Source organism: Protopterus annectens, chromosome 2.part0 (assembly GCF_019279795.1).
Source record: "Protopterus annectens isolate FY-2018-M chromosome 2.part0, PAN1.0, whole genome shotgun sequence".
In the NCBI taxonomy this organism is placed as follows: domain Eukaryota; kingdom Metazoa; phylum Chordata; order Ceratodontiformes; family Protopteridae; genus Protopterus; species Protopterus annectens.
The window spans coordinates 707,528,730-707,548,741 of NC_056728.1; the positions used below are offsets into that span (position 1 = coordinate 707,528,730).

At 38.4% G+C, this 20,012-nt stretch overlaps 1 protein-coding gene across 1 annotated transcript in view; it reads right to left on the reverse strand.

Moving 5' to 3' along the window:
- Positions 1–20,012, reverse strand: part of ECPAS (Ecm29 proteasome adaptor and scaffold) — a 2,158,898-nt gene that overhangs the window by 803,487 nt on the left and 1,335,399 nt on the right. Inside the window, exon 31 of the mRNA XM_044061033.1 lies at positions 1,299–1,378. Within this exon, the coding sequence (XP_043916968.1) occupies positions 1,299–1,378 (80 nt within the window). The remainder of the gene's footprint in view (positions 1–1,298; positions 1,379–20,012) is intronic.

Below are 20,012 nucleotides of genomic sequence, written 5' to 3' on the forward strand. Positions count from 1 at the left end.
CTGGAACTCCCTTACTGTTGAAAAGTGGGGAGTTGTTTTAGTTCATTACTGTACACTTGACTGAGTGACAACAGATCGAGGTTTAAACTTGTAGAGTTCTACACTCGGATGTCAAACACCCAAGATCTCTTCCTTGAAGGAAATCACCACTATTGTGGCACCTGCTTGTGAGCCGGCAGTAATTCCGCTTGTGCAGACCTTTCTCTTTTTTTTCATGGCTAGTGCATGTAAATAAACAGTTGTGGGAAAGCAACAGATCTTACCCACCTACAAAAAAAAAAAATGCTTTACTTGTAATTTTGTCAAGCTGATACTTTGACTAATGTGTTTTAACCAGATGAAACTTTGAAATATAAACTCAAAGAAAAATGGGAGAATCATTCTAATCAGCTTGTCTTTTATCCTTTGCTTTGACAAGCTGCTCCCCACAGGGGACAATCAGCAGCTCAGAGACTCTTCTGCCATCTAATCCCTTCATCACCTAGAAATCCCAATATTTGGAGAAGGGGCCTTGAGCTCCTCTGATATACTGGCATTTTATACCATCTTCATCTGGATGATGTCAACGATTGGGAATGGGTAGAGATGTGGTTTACCAACTGTGTTCCAATCTTAAGTCCGATTCACTTTTCCTAGACATCCCCAAGAAAAGTTTTCCTAAGGATGCTCAAGATAATTTAATCTCTTGTCCACTTGCAGTCTCGGTTCATTTCCAGTCTTCAAAGTGAAAACAAGCACCATCACATTTAATATCCCATTCTGTTGTATGAGGAAATTTCAGTTACCTAGACAGCTACTCTCCTATTCTTTCACATACTGTTCTCCCTACTGTAGAAAGGCCTTAGGTCAAGCCACAGCTCATTACTGCATCCTGTGCCTGTGACTGTGCAACATTAAGGTACCAATTTTCTATTTGCCGCTATGTCAGAGACCCAATTACTCACTCTGAAGACACAGAAATGAAAAATAAAGTTACTGCAGGTGGATCACATCCAGAAAAACTTCTGATGTGTGGCTTCTGCCTGAACAGCTATCATCCCAAATGTACAACCTAATGACGAAGGCCATCCTAACAGAAATACAGTATCTGAATAATGCTACACAAAATGTGTTGTGCAGTTTCTAGAATGACGCAACAGATCCCACTACAGTAAATATGAAGTGAGACTCCATAAGGAAAATACTTCTAAAACCATACTAAAAATAAACAAAATATATATTAACAGTAAAGACAGAATACACTTTAAGATGACCACCACAATATTTCAGTTAGTCAGTATAAAAAGATAAAAGCTTACCTAGATTCACGGACTCTCCATAGATTGGATGTCAAGTTATTTATCAAATCTTGGATTATTTCTTTCAGATATTTATCCACCTGTTTTGGATAAAGAGAAATATAAATCAAGTAAGTTTACTCTATGCCACTGGGAAAATTGGAAACAAAAGGAATGGCTGCTTGAAAGACCACCTGTGAACTTACCGGTTTCAGCGAAATTCTGACAAAATCAAAAATGACATGATAGCAGTGTCCCAAACTTATCAGTCACACCACGTGTTGCACTCTTAAATCTCACAATACTGCTACACACAGCATGCCTTATAGTAATGTACATATGATTTAATATTTGGACCTATTTCCCCCATCCCTTTAAAGCAAACTACACTGTGGCATCAATTCATGGCAAAAGTATGTTAATATCTACATCCTTGATTCTCCCTGCTATATTTAATAATGGATCAAGTAACCTGATTTTTTTTCTAATGTTTTCCTGGATATGTTGCTCAAATCCATTCCAGTCTAGCAGTACCACTACTCCGTTAACCCTTTTCTACCCCGCATGCTGGAATGCTCCAGTCCTTTTCCTGGGTACTCTGGTCTCCAAAACATCATTCTTTTCCTTCCGCATGAGCTTTACCTTTCTTTAGGTTCTCATCATCCTGTCTGGCTGCAGGTGCACATCATATATCCAACATATACCTCTCAACTGTACAGATTTCTGCAGAATGTCCTCATTTTTGCTTCATATTTGTAGTCTGTTTCTCATAAAATTGTGGTTTTCTGGCAAATCATCAACAAATCATTGAGGAATGGACTCAGAAAATAATGACAGATATTTGAGTTGTAGACTTCATACCTTCAGAAAATGTATGTCAATGCAAAACCTGTTATTCTATCAACTTTCTAAGTTTGTAAGAGCAAAATCTAAAAATTGTTAGTCACTTTTGGCCTTTGTCCCCCCATTATTTCTGGCTTTGTCTAGATTTCTTAGAGGTTGACAGGTATGACCAACACTCAGCTAGCATGTCCCACTCTGATCTTATCATTCATCTATTACACAAAAATAAAAAAGCCGTAATGGGCAATACCAGACTTCCCAAATGTGTTCTGAGATTTAAAACAACAAAGAATGGGCCTCAGTGCCTCTGAAAGGTTCAGCATTGTCCTGACTAAAATAGTCTGCACTGGACAATATTATTTGTATTTGTTATTATGGTTTAGAAAATGAGGTATCAGTAACTTTTGTTTAAAGATTTACCATTTTATACACACACACACACACATTCAGATACGTGTATGTGTATACATATATATGCACGCGTGACCTCACACACACACACATTATATATACAAACACAATGTAAAACAGAGTTGATAGGGCAGTGAAAAATATCTTCTCTTATTTAATACATGAAACATATTTTAGAAAGATTACTCTTATATGTCTGACTCCAATTTCCTCACTCAATGGGTGTAAAATATTGCAGTCACTCCTCTGTAATCCCTGCAGTTTGCGACTATCACTTGGACAAGTCAGAAAACAGCTTCATTCCTTGGTAAAATCATTAGTCTTTTTATCTATTCACTGTATTTATAGTTAAGAAACCTATTCCTTCTGGAGCACAATGTTCAATAACTACTACTAGGCATCATGGCAAGAAAAGCACAAGTCAAAGACTGCAAAAGCAATTCACAAGCGTCTCATACCGAGAAAGAAATCAGTAAAAGTATAGAGCTGAGGTAAACAATGGAAAGACTGCTAACTCTCAACTGTCCACATTTTGCCTTATATTTTAGGTCTGTTCCTCATAAAATGTGTGGTTTTCAGGCAAATCACTGAAAAGTGAAGTCACTACATGATGACAGACATCTGAGTTTTAAAGTTTATATCCCACAGAAAATGCATGTTAATGCAAAACCTCTTATTCGATCAACTTTCTAAGTTTATAAGAGCAATATTTAAAAACTGTCTCTGATTTTGGGCTTCTGTCCCCCCATTTATTTTTGCCTTTGTCTAGGTAGGATAGTATCTTATATTTTGTAGCTGCTATACTTAAATCATAGTAACATACACTATTACAGATGCACACTAAAACACTGACACAGGGAGGCTGAGGCAGCAGAAATACCAGTAGTAGTGTAGTTTTTGAAAGGCAACTGCACTGATGCCCAAATCAGAAAAAAATGCCTGTTGTTGTTAAAGTCTGACACCATTAAAAATACTAAGTTATTAATTTGTTCTGCTACTGAGTCAGAAAATGACAACTGTCACTTTTTTTCTTGGGGGAAGAGGACTTACTCCCCTGCTAAAGTGAATTTTGTTTTTAATTTGGATTTATCTGTACATTAGCACACCCCTTCAGAATAAGGAATATCCGTTTTCTTCATGTTTAATCCCACCTAACTCGGCTTCGACATCCTCTCTTTTATACAGCCGGTCACTCCCTAACTTGATCCATCATCTCGGCTTTTCTCACACAGCTTATGAACCAGGGAGTACTGTAACTTATTCTCACTTCTCATTTCCCCATTTTTCTGTTACTTCTGATAGGTCTATTTTACTTTTCAAAAGCCAAGTACAACTCACCTGATTTTGCCAAGGTTCCTTAAACACTGCAAAGAAGTAATTTCAAGCCCCACGAACCCCACCCATTTAAGTTGTGCTCCTTTTGTTTACTACTTCTCTTATTCATTTTTTTCCTTTCTGGTCCTACTGATCCTGTCTTCCCCCTGCTACCTTAGTTTAATGGCGCAACTGAACAAATCAGCCTTTCCAGTTCAATTTTAAACAAGGCTGTCCTATAAAGAATAACACAGAGTTTGCCCCGGAGTAAAGTACTTCTTTTTCTGCCATATAACTTCCAGTCAACTGCTACCTTATAATCTCACTTCTCAGTGTTCCTCAGTCCCTGTCTCTAGCTAAATGAATGTTTCAATCCTCTGTCTCTTATAGAGAAGACAACCTTCCATCCGAGATCTCTGTACCTACTGCCATTTTCCTGTCTCTCTGTGGTCTTTCTTTTACTGTCTCCTAATAGGGAACTTGTTTCTATATATACTATGCCTTGCTGTTATTCCCTTCCCAGCCATACTACAGTTCTGTACAGGGTCAGCCCAAGTACTGATCTTAAAACGATAAGGATTTTCCTTCCCTCCATAGCTGATACCTTTAGTAAAATCAATCATCGGCATTTTGCTTTCCTGCTCCTTGCTAGGCCTTTCTCCCTACATCTCTGTTAAATTACCTATGCTTACTCACTCTAGCTCTTCAGAGTCTAGATTATTCTTATTGCTCAATTAATGTTCTATTTTCTTCTTCCAGTGCTTGGAACACTCAGTGTCTCCATACTGCTCTATCTTGTCCAACACTCTTCGCTCAATCCAGTTCTCTTCCTTCTCTTCCATTTCCAACCTTATTTTCTTCTGGCATTCTAACTGCTTTCATCTTACCTGGCATCACTGTCCATACTTCGGACTGCTGCCTGTCTTTTACTGTGTCCTTCTGCACCTTTAAAGCCCTAAGTCCATTTTCTTAAAGCTCCTCTAGATTTATTCCTATGCTGCTTCTTCCCTACTGTTCTCACCAAATAGCTACCTTTTCCCTACACAAACAGTTCTAATAATTTGCCTTTTTTTTTATTTCTGCCATCTCCCACGTCCTTGCATGCATGTGCACTATAACTACTTCTGTCCATGTTCCTGCTTGTTAAGCTTTCTGTGCAGGTGTCATTCATTCAGTTCTCCTCCACTGTGTTGTCCTTGTTAGACTAACCTCAAAACTAGCTGACAGCAGGACACTGTGAGTCTACTTAGCCTACTGCAGTAGTGCAGCTAGTCTACAGTAAATGTACTCCCAAATCCAACTCTCCAAGAATCCTAGGCTAATTAAAATCTCAAATGTCTTAGTTATCACCCTTTCTGGTACCCCCCCTCAGTGAAAACACACATTCTTACCTGAAGATTAAATTACATTTCTTTCATTATTATGCTTCCTTCTACTTGACCTACCCTTTCTCTTTTAGTATTACTCATCATATTCCCCTCATTAACTTACACATCCATATCATATTTCCCCTTTCCTCTTTTCAAACCAATACAGCCTTCAACTTTATATGTTTGCACCTTGAAACAGTACTTATAAACCTTTTGTTGTTAAATGATTTTCATAAATTTTAATACAATTAATCAAATCAAACAAACACAATTACTTACAATACTGTCTACATCAACCTCATCCAGAATTTTATAACTTTTATTAAGAAATAATATGAAAAGGAAAACATTTAAAATGAGACAAGAATCAATATTTTCCTAATAAAACACTTAACTTTAACCAGTAATTATAAAGTACAGTTGTGTACACTTACCATAAATGTAAAGGTTCGAGTGTATTCACTGTTGCAGTCATTACATTTGGGTAATCTGCTGGCAGGTTGCCCACAGTCAGCCTGATTAACAAAGTCTTGGGTCCTGCGTCGGTTGCTGTCCCTTCTTCCATGACGTCAGGTCGTCAGGGGTATAAAACATGCAGCTGACGCCATTACATCAGTTTTTCTTGCCCCAGATGTCAGGTGCCCCCCAAATGGGGAGCAAATAAAATGAAAAACACAAAAGATATACCTCCAATCCCAAAAGCAAATACACCAAAAGGGCTTTTAAGCATAGTGAAAGAAAGTAGAGGTTTAGCCAAAGAAAAATAGGGGACTGGAGGGAGGGTACCCAGGACTGCAACAGTGAATACACTTGAACATCTACATTTATGGTAAGTGTAAACAACTGTACTATGTTCTTCCTGTTTCACTGTTGCAGTCATTACATTTGGGTAGATTCCCAAAGCAATGGTTGGGTGGAGGGAATTATACAGCATTAGGACCAGCTACAAGGCCCTGCAGGACAGCAGTGGCAAAGCCAGCTCTGGATTAGAGAAAAGTGGTAAATGGTAATGTTTGTTGAACGTATGAACTGAGCTCCAGATAGCAGCTTCTAGAATGTCCCTGGTAGGAACACCTCTGAGAAAGGCTGCAGAAGTAGATGCAGCCCTGGTGGAATGGTATCTGATCCCCTGGGGATAGTTTTTCCATAGTGCATGTAGCAGAAATGAATACAATGGCTTATCCATTTGGAAATGGTTTGCTTTGAAATAGCCTTTCCCTCTGCCCCTGCAGCAAATGCCACCAGCAGTTGTTCAGATTTTCTTTGAGATTTTGTTCTGCTTAAGTAAAATCTAAGTTGTCTGTGTACATCCAATGAATGTAGAATTCGGTCCCCCTTGTTCTGTGGATTGGGAAAGAAAGTTGGCAAATGAATGGTCTGATTAAGAGCCACACTGGATACCACCTTAGGCATGAAGGATGGATTGGTCCTGAGAGATACCCTGTCCACATGAAAAATGATGAAAGGCTCCACTGCCATAAGAGCCTGTAATTCGGAAATCCTTCTAGCTGAAGTGACTGCTAAAAGGAAAGCTGTTTTCCAGGAAAGAAAATTTAAGTCTGCAGTAGCAGCTGGCTCGAAAGGAGGGAAAGTGAGCTTTTCCAAGACAAAATTGAGGTCCCAGGCAGGGGTTGGAGCTCTCCTGGGTGGTCTTAAGTTTTTGGCCCCTCTGAGATACTGCTTTAGCAGAGGATGAGAGAAGAGGGGAGGTTATGTGTTGTAATGAGCTGAAATGGCTGAGGCATGGATGTTTATGGAAGAAAAAGACAGGCCCTTGTGAAGCAACTCAGTTAAGCATTGTAAAATCTGAGGAATGTTGGGCACTGCTGTGCTTATCCCTTGAGATTGATTCCAGGCACAGAATCTTTTCCATTTGTCAGCATATTATTTTATAGTACAAAGCCTTCTCGTCTCCAAAATGACATCCATCACAGGTTTGCTGAGGGATGCTAAGGGTGAATTTATGTGATTAGCCACACTGCAAGGTTCAAAGTTTGGAGCTGTATGTGCAGAATTTGGTTGTTCTGCTGAGACAAGCAAGTAAGGTGTCTGAGGCAGATGCCATGGTGAAAGGTGTGACACATTGCACAGGAGTGGGTTCCAGTGTTGGCGAGGCCAGTCTGGAGCAATCAAAATCATTTTTGGTTTGTCCTGTTTGACTTTTAGTAGAACTTTGGAGAGCAGAGGCAGAGGGGGAAAGGCATAGACTGATAGTTTTTTTCCAGCCGAAGGATTGAGCCTTCACTTTCCAGGCTTTTTTGTGATGAGTTCTTGTGCAAAATTTGTCCAACTGATAGTTCTGGAGTGAGGCAAAAAGATCTATGTCTGGGCTCCCCCATTTGCATGTCAACATGTTGAAAATCCGTGGTTCCAGTTTCCATTCGTGTGGGTCCATGAGATTTCTGCTTAGTTCGTCTGCCAGAGTATTCAGCTTTCCTGGCAGGAATTGAGCTTGTAGTTGTACTTGATAGGTCAAGGCCGTGTTCCACAATGTCATGGCTAGTCTGCAAAGGGGTAGGAGTATGTACCCCCCTGCCACATAACCGTGGTGTTGTCTGTCTTTATCATTAATTGTCCTGGAAGAAGGTAGTCCTTGAAGGCTGTCAGTGCATTCTGTACAGCTAGCATTTCTTTTTGATTGATATGAAGGTGCCTTTGATCTGGGCTCCATTTGCCCTGAATGCACTTCCCTGCCAGATGTGCCCCCCAAGCATAGTCTGATGCATCTGTAGTTAGGGTTTGGGCAGCAGGGGGTGGTGTGAATGGCAGTCCCTTGTTTTGGTGGCAGGCCTCTGCCCACCATAGGAACTCCAGTTGCAGGCAAGGAATGATAGAAATCATTGTTTCCAGGCTGTGACAATGATGACTCCATAGACTTTTTAAGTACCACTGAAGTTTCCTCATATGCAGTCTTGCATATGGAATTAGAAGAATGCAGGAGGCCATGAACCCCAAGGCTTGCAGTATTTGCCTTGCAGAAAGCAGGGTTTTTGTGGCCACCTGTTTGAAGTAAGTCACCAAATGAATTTGCTTCTCTGGCGTAAGGAAAGCCATCTGGGCAGTTGTATTCAAGCTTGCACCCAGGAATGCAATTTTTTGAGAGGGTACCAGTTGTGATTTCTTTTTGTTTACTGTGTACCCTAGACAAGTCAGAACCCTTTTTACAAACACCAGATGGTTTAGAAGAGTGTCCTTGTTTTCTGCCTGAATTAGACAATTGTCCAGGTATGGATATATTTGAATATTTCTTTGCCTGCAAAATGCAATTACTGGCACTTTGTAAAGACCCTGGACGCAGTAGATAAGCCAAAGGGCAGTGCAGAGAACTGGTAATGCAAGTAGCCTGCTTTGAAGCAGAGGTATCTTCTGCAAGATTCCCTGATTGGGATATGCAGGTAAGCCTCTTTTAAATCTAGAGTTGCCAACCAGGCATCTTTGCCTAGCATAGGAAGTAACTGGTGAAGAGTTAGTATCTTGAATTTTGGAATGCCCAGAAAGGAGTTTAGGGTAGATAAGTCCAGGATTGGACTCCATGATTTGTCTTTTCTGGGTACCAGGAAAAGTCTTGAATAGAAACATTGTCCCTTTTCCTCTTCTGGTACTGGTTGAATAGATCCATGCTCATGAGGGAAAGTACTTGTTTCTGGGCCTCTGCCCACTGATTTGGGGGCAGGTCTGGCCATCCGTTTGGAATTGGCAACGTGTGGAAATGAAATCGGTATCCCTGGGATACTATATTTAAAACCCATTTGTCTTGGATTATAAGATGCCAGTTTCTTGCATGAAGAGCCAGTTTTCCCCCAAAAGGGGTGGCTAAAAGGTAAGTGCTTGGTAAGTGTAAAGGGAAGTCATTGAGACCGCTTACCATAGGGAGGTGTCTTGTTTATTCCAGATTTGGAAGAGGAGGCACCCCATTGTTTTGTTCTGAAAGTCCCTTGTGAATGAAACCTGGAACCTTTGGAATGTCTGGGTTTGACTTGAGTGCTCCCGAAGGAACTGGAAAGGACTAGTACTTAGTAGGCCAGTGCCTACTAAATCTTGGAGGTTGCACTTGTAAGAAATCTTTCACAGTTTGCATAGATTTAGCTTTATCTTCCATCTTTTTTAAAACTTCTTCAGCCTTATTACCAAAGAGACGGTCCTGTTGTAAAGGAGCATCCAACAATTTTGCTTTAACATGATCAGGCAGATTTTGCTCTTTGAGCCAAGCATGCCTTCTTAGCACAGACCCAGTTACAGCAGCCCTGCAAGAGGCCTCCAAAGAATCAAAACCACATTGCAAAGTATGTTTTCCAACTTGTTCAGCTGAAAGCAATAAATCCTGTAAATCTTTGTTTTCCACACAGTTAGAAATTAACATCAGTTTCTGTTTAAGCAGTCCCATGATATGCTGTTGATATTTTAGCATATGAAATTGACAGTTTAAAGCCCTGATTGCCAAGGTTGCAGAAGTGTAAACCTTTTTACCCCAACTATCCAGCGCCCTGGAATCCCTATCAGAAGGGGTAGGATTTTTAGCTGTAGAAGCCTTAAAGCCCTTGAGAACCTGAGAAATGGTTTCAGGATCTGCAACAGGATTTTTGAAAAGGAATTTGTGGGAGTCAGGAACCCTGTAGTATCTGTCTGGCTTACAAGGAGCCGGAGGCAGAGAATCCGAGCCATACTAGATTCTGAAAAAACATCAACAATGTCTAGAACAGGAGGTATAGCCAAAGGCCTATGCTGAGGAAGAAGAAGAAAATCCCTAAGTCTCTTTTTAGATTCAGAGAAATCCTGACTTCCCCAGTGGAAATGTTCCCTTAAGGTATGTAAAGATTCCCCAAAAGAAAAATCCTCATGGGGAGAAGCAGAAGGAATGGAATCTTCTGCATCAGAGTCCTCATAAGTAGATATAGACAATTCCTGTTCATTATAAGAGTCAGAAGAAATAGAATCCTGTTCAGTAGATTCATAATCAATGTCTTGCCTATGCCTCGTAGAAGGGGGGGGGGGGGGTTGGCTACTCCTGATCAGAGTAATTAAATCTTCAGCCATTTTGATCATTTGTTTTTTAGGCATAGGGGCCTGAACATGTGGCCCAGGCGTCAGTTTTTTAGGCATAGGTTGAGATTTTGGCCTTAGTTTTTAAGATGTCATCAGTCTAATATACAAATCTGTAGGCCTGAAAACACCCTCAGAAGCCGGTGCCTGCACAGCGGCTCCGGACCCATCCAAGGTACAGACATCCGAGGGTTCCATAATTGAAGCATCTCGCGGCATACCGGACTCTGAACGGGTCTCAGTAGAGGCCTGCGAATCAGAAGTAGCGGGTATCAGGGGCTGCAAAAGCGCCTCACTGAGTACCGGCGAACTGGCGACTGGCTTAGGAGAAGTGTCGTTGGCAGTTTTGGACTTCAACGGCCTGTCTCTGTCTTTTTCTTTTCATTTTTTAGGTATTCCGGTAGTCAGATTGCTAAACAACGACATTTCTGGATAATTAAAGTGTGAGCCAAAATATTTAGAAGCACAAATGTATCGATGTTTGATAGTGTGTTGATTAAAAAAAGCACAAAACCGACAGCAAGGTACATTATGGTCAGGGCCTAGGCAAGGAATACAGTACAAATGAAAATCCTTATGAGGTATTTGCTTCCCACAAATAATGCAATTATTAACTTTTACTGACATTGGTAAGAAGCAAGAAAAAGTTTCCCCAACGGGGTACTTAGCTTTTTAGTTGAAGACTTCGGATCTGAAACTCGAAAACGAAAATTTTAGGAGTCGGCCGACTGGCACTTGCAAACTGCTTATGCTTCGGGCACCGCACGGCAAGAAAGACTGATGTAATGGTGTCGGCTGCATGTTTTATACCCCTGACAACCTGATGTCATGGAAGAAGGGACAGCAACCGACGCAGGATCCAAGACTTTGTTAATCAGGCCGACTGAGGGCAACCTGCCAGCAGATTACCCAAATGTAATGACTGCAACAGTGAAACACGAAGAACATCCATATGTAGTTCTGTCAATTCTCATCATTATAGTGACTAACTCATGCCAACAAACATAATTTACAATATGTACAAATTCCATAAATGATTGCATAATTTCTTTTTTCCAGTTTCTTGTAGTTACTTTTCTTGTAGTTGTTAATAAGCTCCAGAGAAGTGGGCTTTGCATTCTTGGGATATTTCCAGACATCAGAGCATTAAATAAAACTAATGATGTACAGAGATTAAAAGTATCGGACCATAGTGCTTGATTAAATCCATTAATCTCTTTCTAAAAAGGCTGTAAGATGGTACAATCATATACCATGCACTACCAAAAAGCCTTCAGTAAAGACTTGCATCTCCAACACCTACCTTTTTTCTTGTATACAATTTCTGTCTTATGAGGAGTGAAAAATGTTTTATGAAAACATTTCCATGAAAATAGTCTCCAATATAAGGAAGATGTTTTCTTTGACGATATTAATACCATTCTTTTGAATTCTTCAGTTTAGCTTGTAAGAGGTATTTGTACAGCATAATCCCTACAATTAATAACATGTAATGTTGTAGTTCTCATTACTTAATATATTTTAGAAAAATATGATCTTACTAGATCACCTTCTAAATCAAGCCTACTTAAAAAAAAAAATCAATAATGAGAGAAAAATTCTCTATTATACTGGATGTTATTTCAGTTATAGAAGTAATATATATTTTTGCATGATAAGCCAATTATTAATATCTGTATCATATTTACCTGTTATAAAATCAGATGCAAGTAATTTAACATTTTGAATTTTTGCATCTAACATTTTATAGAAATTAACTGCATCTTTACAACCCTCAAAAAGCTATAGGGAATAATATGAAACGCCAAGTTTTATACTGGGATTTATAGAAATAACATTTTCAAGTAAAATTAAAATATTATTATTATAATGAGAAATTCTTGGTTTTATTAACAGCTTTAGTAAAGTATTCATTTACTAACCATTTGAATGTACCTAGAATTTGGGTGTGTTGTCTACATATACTGCTATTAAAATTTAACCATATAATCTCATGAAGCAACTTCCATCGAACAGAACAGCTATGATTTAGCCATAGAGCTACTGTTTTAATGACTGATGAAATTGCATACAATTTTATGTCTGGAAAACCTACCCAACCATTCTTCCAACTTCTTGTGTGATGTCCTAATGATAGTTTGGACGTATTTGGATAATTAAAGATTTTTAGAAGTGTACTATTAAGCTTTCTCACAAATTCTTAAGAAAAGGTAGAGAAGCTTCTTGGAGAATATACAGTATTTTTGGCAAGAAAATCATTTTAATTAGCGGCAGTCTATTTTCCCTAGAAAAATATATTTTATTCCATTATTCTCATTGTCAGGCACCAACTTAAGCACCACACAGTAATACCTTTCTTCCTCCCTCCTCTCTCACATAAGTACTCCATTATCTTAGGTTATGTACTAATGTTTTTCTAATCAGGTCTGTTGGTTAAAACTCTGTATGTAAATATGCAAATATAATTGCTACCATCATTATAAAAAAAAATGTGCATCCATTGCAATTTCTACCTTTTATTTACATTTCTTATATAACTGAAATGTTGATGCTTAAATACATTTCTTTGTTTAACCTAGTTTTTCTCTGTTCAAAATCTTGCAGTTAAAGTAAGAATTTTCCATAATTTTGTTCATGTATTGGAGCATTTCTCCTCGGGTCTCCACTGAAAATGGGCCACAAGGACAGTTGGATTAACCCGGTTAACAAATGTCAATAAATAAATAAATAGATTCCAAGGTGTTTTATAATTACCTGTTGCTATTTCCTTACAATTATTTGTCAAAGTAATGCCTACATATTTTAGGCTGCTGAGAGGTGACTAGTGCATGGCCTGCAGAGCAGTCTCTGACCCTGCCCTAATTGAAATATTGCACATCTGAAAGTCAAATGGGACACGGTTCACTCACTCTAGGGATCTTAGCCTAGCCTGCGACATCAACAGGACATGCTGGAGAGACACATGCGTCCCCCAGAGATTGCCACTCCTCTGGAACAAACTCCCAATTCACATAAAACATTGCTCCTCAATTACCCCATTTATGTGCAACTTAGACAACTGGATGGGAGACCATAAATTTACCCTGGGGGTGTCACTTATGTCTCTCTTGGATAAGGGCAGTCGGTGCTGATCATAGACTTGTGCTGCAAGTATAGACCATGCGACTTGGTCAATAAGGGAAGAAAGGTATAACTTGGCTAAGCTTATAAAGCCCCTAGGGCCAATATCCTAGTAACCTCCTATGAACCTAAATTCACTATTTTTCTTTAAAAGATCACTTACATCCTTCTTGATTAGAAGAATATTTGTTAAAATGTAGTCCACATATTAATTCAAACTATTTTAATGAGGTTTTCTAAAGGATTCCAAGTCAAATCAGTATTAACAAAGGATAATGGTATATTATCTGCAAAGAAATGGATTTTTGAAGAGCATCAGTCATTTATTTTAAAGCCTATTATTGCACTATTTATTCTTATAAAATCAGCAAAACATTCAACCACCACGCTAATAATAAAGGAGACATGGGGTGGCCCTGTTGCATATCTTTGCAAATGTTTACTGACTAGGAACCTATTTTAACAAATGCAGAAGAATCATGGTAGTGCTGATTAATAAACTATATGAAACTGTTTGGATGGTTGCATACTTCTAGTAAACTAGATAAGTAAAACCAATCAAGTGAATCAAAGGCTTTGTTTATAGCCAAACTTATTTTTGATAATTCTTCCTTAATATTATTAGCATAATCAGTTAGTATTCCTTTCTTTTAATATTATCTGGTGTTTGTCTATTTGGTATAAAGCCAGTCTGATCTTCATTAAAAAGTAAAGGAATTATGAGTTTAATTCTATTTACACAAATGGACATACAGATTTTATAGGTAATATTCAAAAGAGATATAGGTCTGTAAGCAGAATATATGGATGAATCTTTGTCTTGTTTTAGTACAGGTGAAATAAGAGTATTAAACTGACTAAATATTATGTGGAAATATTTTATATAATTCTGGAATAGTTCCATCATTTCCTATGGTTTTACTCACTCTCAACATTTTAATTTCTTTCATTTCTGTCTTTTGAGAGGTATTTTTTATTTTCATTTGTCCTGTAGACTTTTGATCTCATTCTTATGTCACTAGGTATTCAACTTATTATAACATTTACTAAAACAATCCAAGATTTTTTCTATATCAGTAGCTTTTCTATTACTACCCAGAAAGTACTTTCTTTAAAGCAATTAGATCTTGTGATTTTTTTTATCTAACAACAAACGTTTAGGATTTAAAAGACTACGTTTAACTTTTTCTAAGCAAATTGAGACTTTAGGTTGTAAAATTTCTACATATTTTGCATTTCATTTTTTTTTCATTTAATGAAATTAGTTTTTATTACCTTTCTGGATACTAAGTTTTAATTTATCAATTTTAGTTTGCAAATCTAATTAATTTTTATCCCTCTCTTTTTCTCTTATTGAAGTACCAAGCAGTCATCTTACCATATAAGTATGCTTTAAAAGAGTCACAAATAATCAAATATCCATCATTATTGTCTAAAAACTGTTGAGTCTCCTTTACAAACCACTCCCTAAAATATTTTAATTTTATGTACACTGGCAATCTACTACAGGAGACTAAATTCCATGGTCTTACCATAACCACATAAGTAACAGTATTATGGTCTGATAAAGGACATGACACCACTAACTTTCTCCAGTTTGTAAACTGAATAATTTGAAACAGAGCATGTCTGTTTTAGACTGTGTTGCAAACCTATATGAATGAAGTGTAAAAAAAAAAAATCAGGTTAGAAGAAATAACTAATAACCACCTTTAACGTTTGTAAATTCAATAAAACTAAAGTTTTAGCTGTAGTAGAAATTTTTGGTCTATTAGTAGTACTAGTATCTTTTACATTTAAAAACAATTAAAATCACTAGCTATTACAAGGCTTGCACTCGTATAATTTCAATATCTAAATACTTCATAGAGAATTTTGCTCCAGTTCCTGCATTCCAGTAAATACTGGCTAAGGTTAAACGTCTCCCTTGATATAAATCATTAGCATATACAATATGCCCTTACTATCACTATATGCATCAATAATTTTAGGTATCAAGGCAGTTTATCCAAAGAGTAGTGATGCCCCCCCCCCTTTCCCTTAAAAATGGACCTGATCAACACTGTGTAATTTTTTCAACTCAGCCTAACATTATTTTAAACTAAATGTGTTTCCTGTAAAAGGACCATGTGAGCTTTAAAAATGTAAATATTTAAGTAAACCACCATTCCTACAGCCATTATCAAGTCCATTAACATTCAACAAAACATATTTTAAATAAGAAATGTATTTATAACATTTAACTTGTATAAGAACTCTATGGTTACAATTTACAAGTCAGAAACATGAAACAAATCGCAGTTTATAGGTTAGTACTAGGCTAGCTGCCCATTTGGGCCATTTTAAGCTTAGCCAATTTCCCTCATAGATGAGAATCATATCCTGTACTTTGTGTCTATTAGGTAAACACCTTAACCATTATGCCAAATTCCAAGGCCTCCCCTCATGTTTCATCGTTTGATAAGGACACAAAAATTAAATGCCATTAAAACTAACCATAACTAAACTGACCTCAAATCAATTCTCTAACATAGAACATAAAGTTACTAGCTTGAAAAGCAATCCCACTTAAACTACCTACCTAATCTACCCTTAGTCACAGAATACATTTTGCCATTGCAGGCCTTATAATATAAGAAAATATAAATATACAATTTTAGGGAAAAAAGGATGAACAGAACCTTAAGAACATAATATGCAAATATGAATGGAATTTAATCAGAAAAGTACTTTTAAAAGAAAGTTAAACACAAATCTTATAAATGTAATTATAATATATTTATAAAATTACCTCTCAGAAAAAAATAAACCAAATAATTATAATAATCTACTAGCACACTGAGTCACCAATTTTTTAGAATTCAGATATATGCATGTGACCTACAAGAACATATATTCACAACTCAAAGGAAGAAGAAAACAATTAGTTAAAAGTACCTTGCTAGACATATTTATACCTCAAACAGTTGTTTATAAATACTTTGGATATCAGCAGAGCTCATATTACCATTATTTCCACAAAGTCAGATAACTTCATAAATCTTTTTAATTTCTAGTTACATATATAAGATCCCTCTCATTAAAACACATGATGTCTACATGCACAGCAACCAACAATGATGAAATATAATGAAGCCCAAGCTGAAAGCAGACGTTTAAGGTATGAGGAAGCATTCACTTATTATAATTGTAAAAACATTACATCATTTTGCCGATAAATCATGAAGCCAAACCATAACATAAAATGAGAACAAAGGGAGAGAAAAGGTAGAAAATGAGATTCTAAAGTAATCTTTAAAAAAAAGTTATGTACTCACCATAATGTTCCATGTGTGTTGTCCATCTTCGCCTTCATTCTTGCCAGGATAGGTCTGGATCCGATCTGTGGATCCGACTCAACCTTATATATAAGCTTGAGGTCTTCCACTAGCTCATGGCTAAACCCTAACCCAGCATGCACTAGGAAAGCTCCCGAGATTTTGTTTGCAGTTATAGTAAAAGAAAAGAAAAGAAAAGAAAGGCAGTTTAATACCTTAGAGAGCAATAAAGAAGGTCAGAGATTAATATCTAAATGCACCAACTCAGTCTTCCAGGAGTAAAAAGGGTGGGAAGTAAGAATGAAGACGAAGATGGACAACATGCATGGAACGTTTTGGTGAGTACATAGCTTCTTTATGTGTTGTTGTCCTATCTTGCCTTCATTCTTATCAGGATGGGACAATGTCCCTAGCACCATCTTTCTTGGATGGCTCAAGGAAGAATATTCTCCAGAATCGTGGAACCAAAGGAGGCCTTGTTCCTGGAGGCCAAATCAACTTTGTAATGAGTGATAAAGTTATGTGGTCTTGCCCACGTTGCCGCAGCACAAATGGTATCAATTGGCAGTCTAGCCAGAAAGGAGGAAGAGATTGCAATGACTCTTGTAGAGTGGGCTTTAACTCTGTGGGAAGATCTCTATTTTGAGATTTATAAACAAAGGTTATGCAATCTGAAAGCCACTTTGAAAGCATCACTTTAGAGATTGGAGCACCTTTTTTTTTTAATCTGAACAAGATATAAATAGCTGGTCAGATTTTCTGAAGTCCTTAGCCCTGTGTAAGTAGAAGCATAATTGTCTATGCACATCCAGTTGTGTAACCTGTATTCTGCCTTATTCTCGTAATTTAGATAAAAGACCGGTAGCTCTAGGGATTGGTTCAAATTTGATTCTGAACATACTTTGGGTAAAAAGGAAGGGTTTTGTTCGTAAGGAGACTCTACCTCTGTGGAACAGCAAGTAGGGGTATTTATTGACAAGGCTTGCAGATCTGACACTCTTCTAGCAGAAGTAATTGCTACCAAGAGAACAGTTTTCCATGTCAAAAATTTGATTTTGCAAGACCATGTTGACTCGAACGGGGGAAAAATTAAATGAGATAAGACAAAATTCAAGTCCCATGGTGCTGGAGGGTCTTTCATAGGTAGTCTTAATAATAAGGTACCTTTAAGAAAGGCTTTGCATAGTCTGAGAGACATAATATTGAGGCCTGATTCACCTAAATGGAAACTGAATATCGCTGCTAGTTGAACTCTAATGGTAGCTGCAGCTGTGCCTTCACTGAATAGTTTTGGCAAGAATTCTAGTATGGAATTTACTGGGGCAGTAAACGGGTCAACATGATTATGAGAAGCCCATAAAGAGAATCTTTTCCATTTGTTTCTACATATCTTTCTCATTGAAGCCTTATGAGAAGATATTAGGGATGTGTTTAACTGATGAAGAGAGGTTAGACAGCCTGGCTATGGTTGGAATCGAAGCAGCAAAGCTGTCAGTTTGAAGGGAAGGATGGAGCATTCCTGATGCATGAGTCAGAAGGTCCGGAATTAGGTAGAGAATCCAAGTTTCCTCCCAAAGATGAGGCCACAGGAAGGGGAACCAGATTTGATGAGACCAGTATGGGGTGATGAGTATCAAGTCCCTTCCCAAGTAACTGGCTTTCTGAAGAACTTTGGGTATTAATGGAAAGTGAGGAAAAGCACAGAGGAGACCCGAGGGCCAATTGTGTACATGTGCATCCCTTGGTGACTCCCCCGGAGGAGGGATAAGGGCAAAATACCTCCTGCATTTGGCATTCATGGATGTGGCAAAAAGGTCATAGCAAGGCTGGCTCCATTTGCGGAAAATCTTTTTCACTATTTCCTGTTTTAGGGACCACTCGTGAGGCATCAGAACCGCTCTGCTTAGTCTGTCTATCACGTTGAATTTCCCAAGGATGTGCATTGCTATCAGAAAGCGTTGGGAGGTCGCCCACTACCAAACTCTCAGGGCCTCCCGAAAAAGGGTGTAAGATCTAGTTTCTCCTTGTTTATGTACCATACAACTGACATGTTGTCTGTCTGTAATGCAATAGTTCCCAGCGGAAGAGAATCCTGGAATTCTTGCAATGCCAGAAGCACTGCTCTCATCTCTAGGGCATTTATGTGCAAATGGGCCTCGTGATCCTGCCAAGTGCCTTGGACTGTCTTTCCCAGATAATGCCCCCCTCCCTCCCCATCCAAGAAGCGTCCATTGTCACTGTGGCTAATGGTTGGGGAAGTACAAAGGGTCGACCTAGTGTCACGAGTGGAGTAAAGCCACCAACAAAGGTCTTTTTGCAAGATTCCTTTATCGATAATTTGTGGGACATAGGTAGTTCCTGCATCGACCACTGAGTGGACAGTAGCCACTGGAGAATTCTCATGTGCAGACGTGCTTAATGGGATCACTGTTATTGCTGTTGCCATGGTCCCCAACACTTTTAGGACTGTCCATGCTTGTGCTTTTTTCTTTGTAAGAAGATTTAAAGCCTGATGTCATAGAACTTGCACTCTTTCTGGAGGAAGTTTGGTCATCATCCTTGTTGTATCCAATTTTGCTCCTATAAAAATGACATGCTGAGAAGGCAGCAAGGCAGGTTTATTGTGATTCCAGGTGAGAGCAGAGCTGCAAGGTGGTGTTTCTTGCTTTTATTAGTAAATGTTCAGTGGTGGCGGCTAGGAGACAGTTGTCTAAATATGGAAACACCCGGAATCTTACATGCCTCAAGTGAGCTGCGACTACTGCCAAACATTTGGTGAATACTCTGGGGGCTGTTGTGAGGCCAAAGGGCAGAGCTTGAAACTGGTAGTGACTGGCTCCCAGCTGAAAGCGCAAGTGTCTCCTGGATCACCTGTCCATTCTTATGTGGTAGTACGCATCCTGGAGGTCTATCGAGCACATCCAATTGTCTTGCCCCAGAAAAGGGAGTACTGACTGCAGTGTTACCATCCAGAACTTGGACTTTCTTACAGATCTGTTTAGGTTGCTGAGATCCAGAATTGGTCACCAGTTCCCTGCTTTCTTTGGAACTATAAATAATCTTGAGTAAGTTCCGGATCTTATTTGGTCTTCAGGGACTGTTTGGATGACTCTTTTGTCTAGCAACTTTTGAATTTCTAACGTTGCCTGTTCCCTTTGACTGGGTGGAATGTCTGGGATGTTTTTTATGTTTGGAATGGGAAAGGAAAAGGGTATGGAGTAACCTCTGGATATGATGCTTTGTATCCACTTGTCTTTTGCCACTGTTAGCCAGGCTTTTGGGTACAAAGATAAGTGGCCCCCAACTGCCTCCAGAGATGG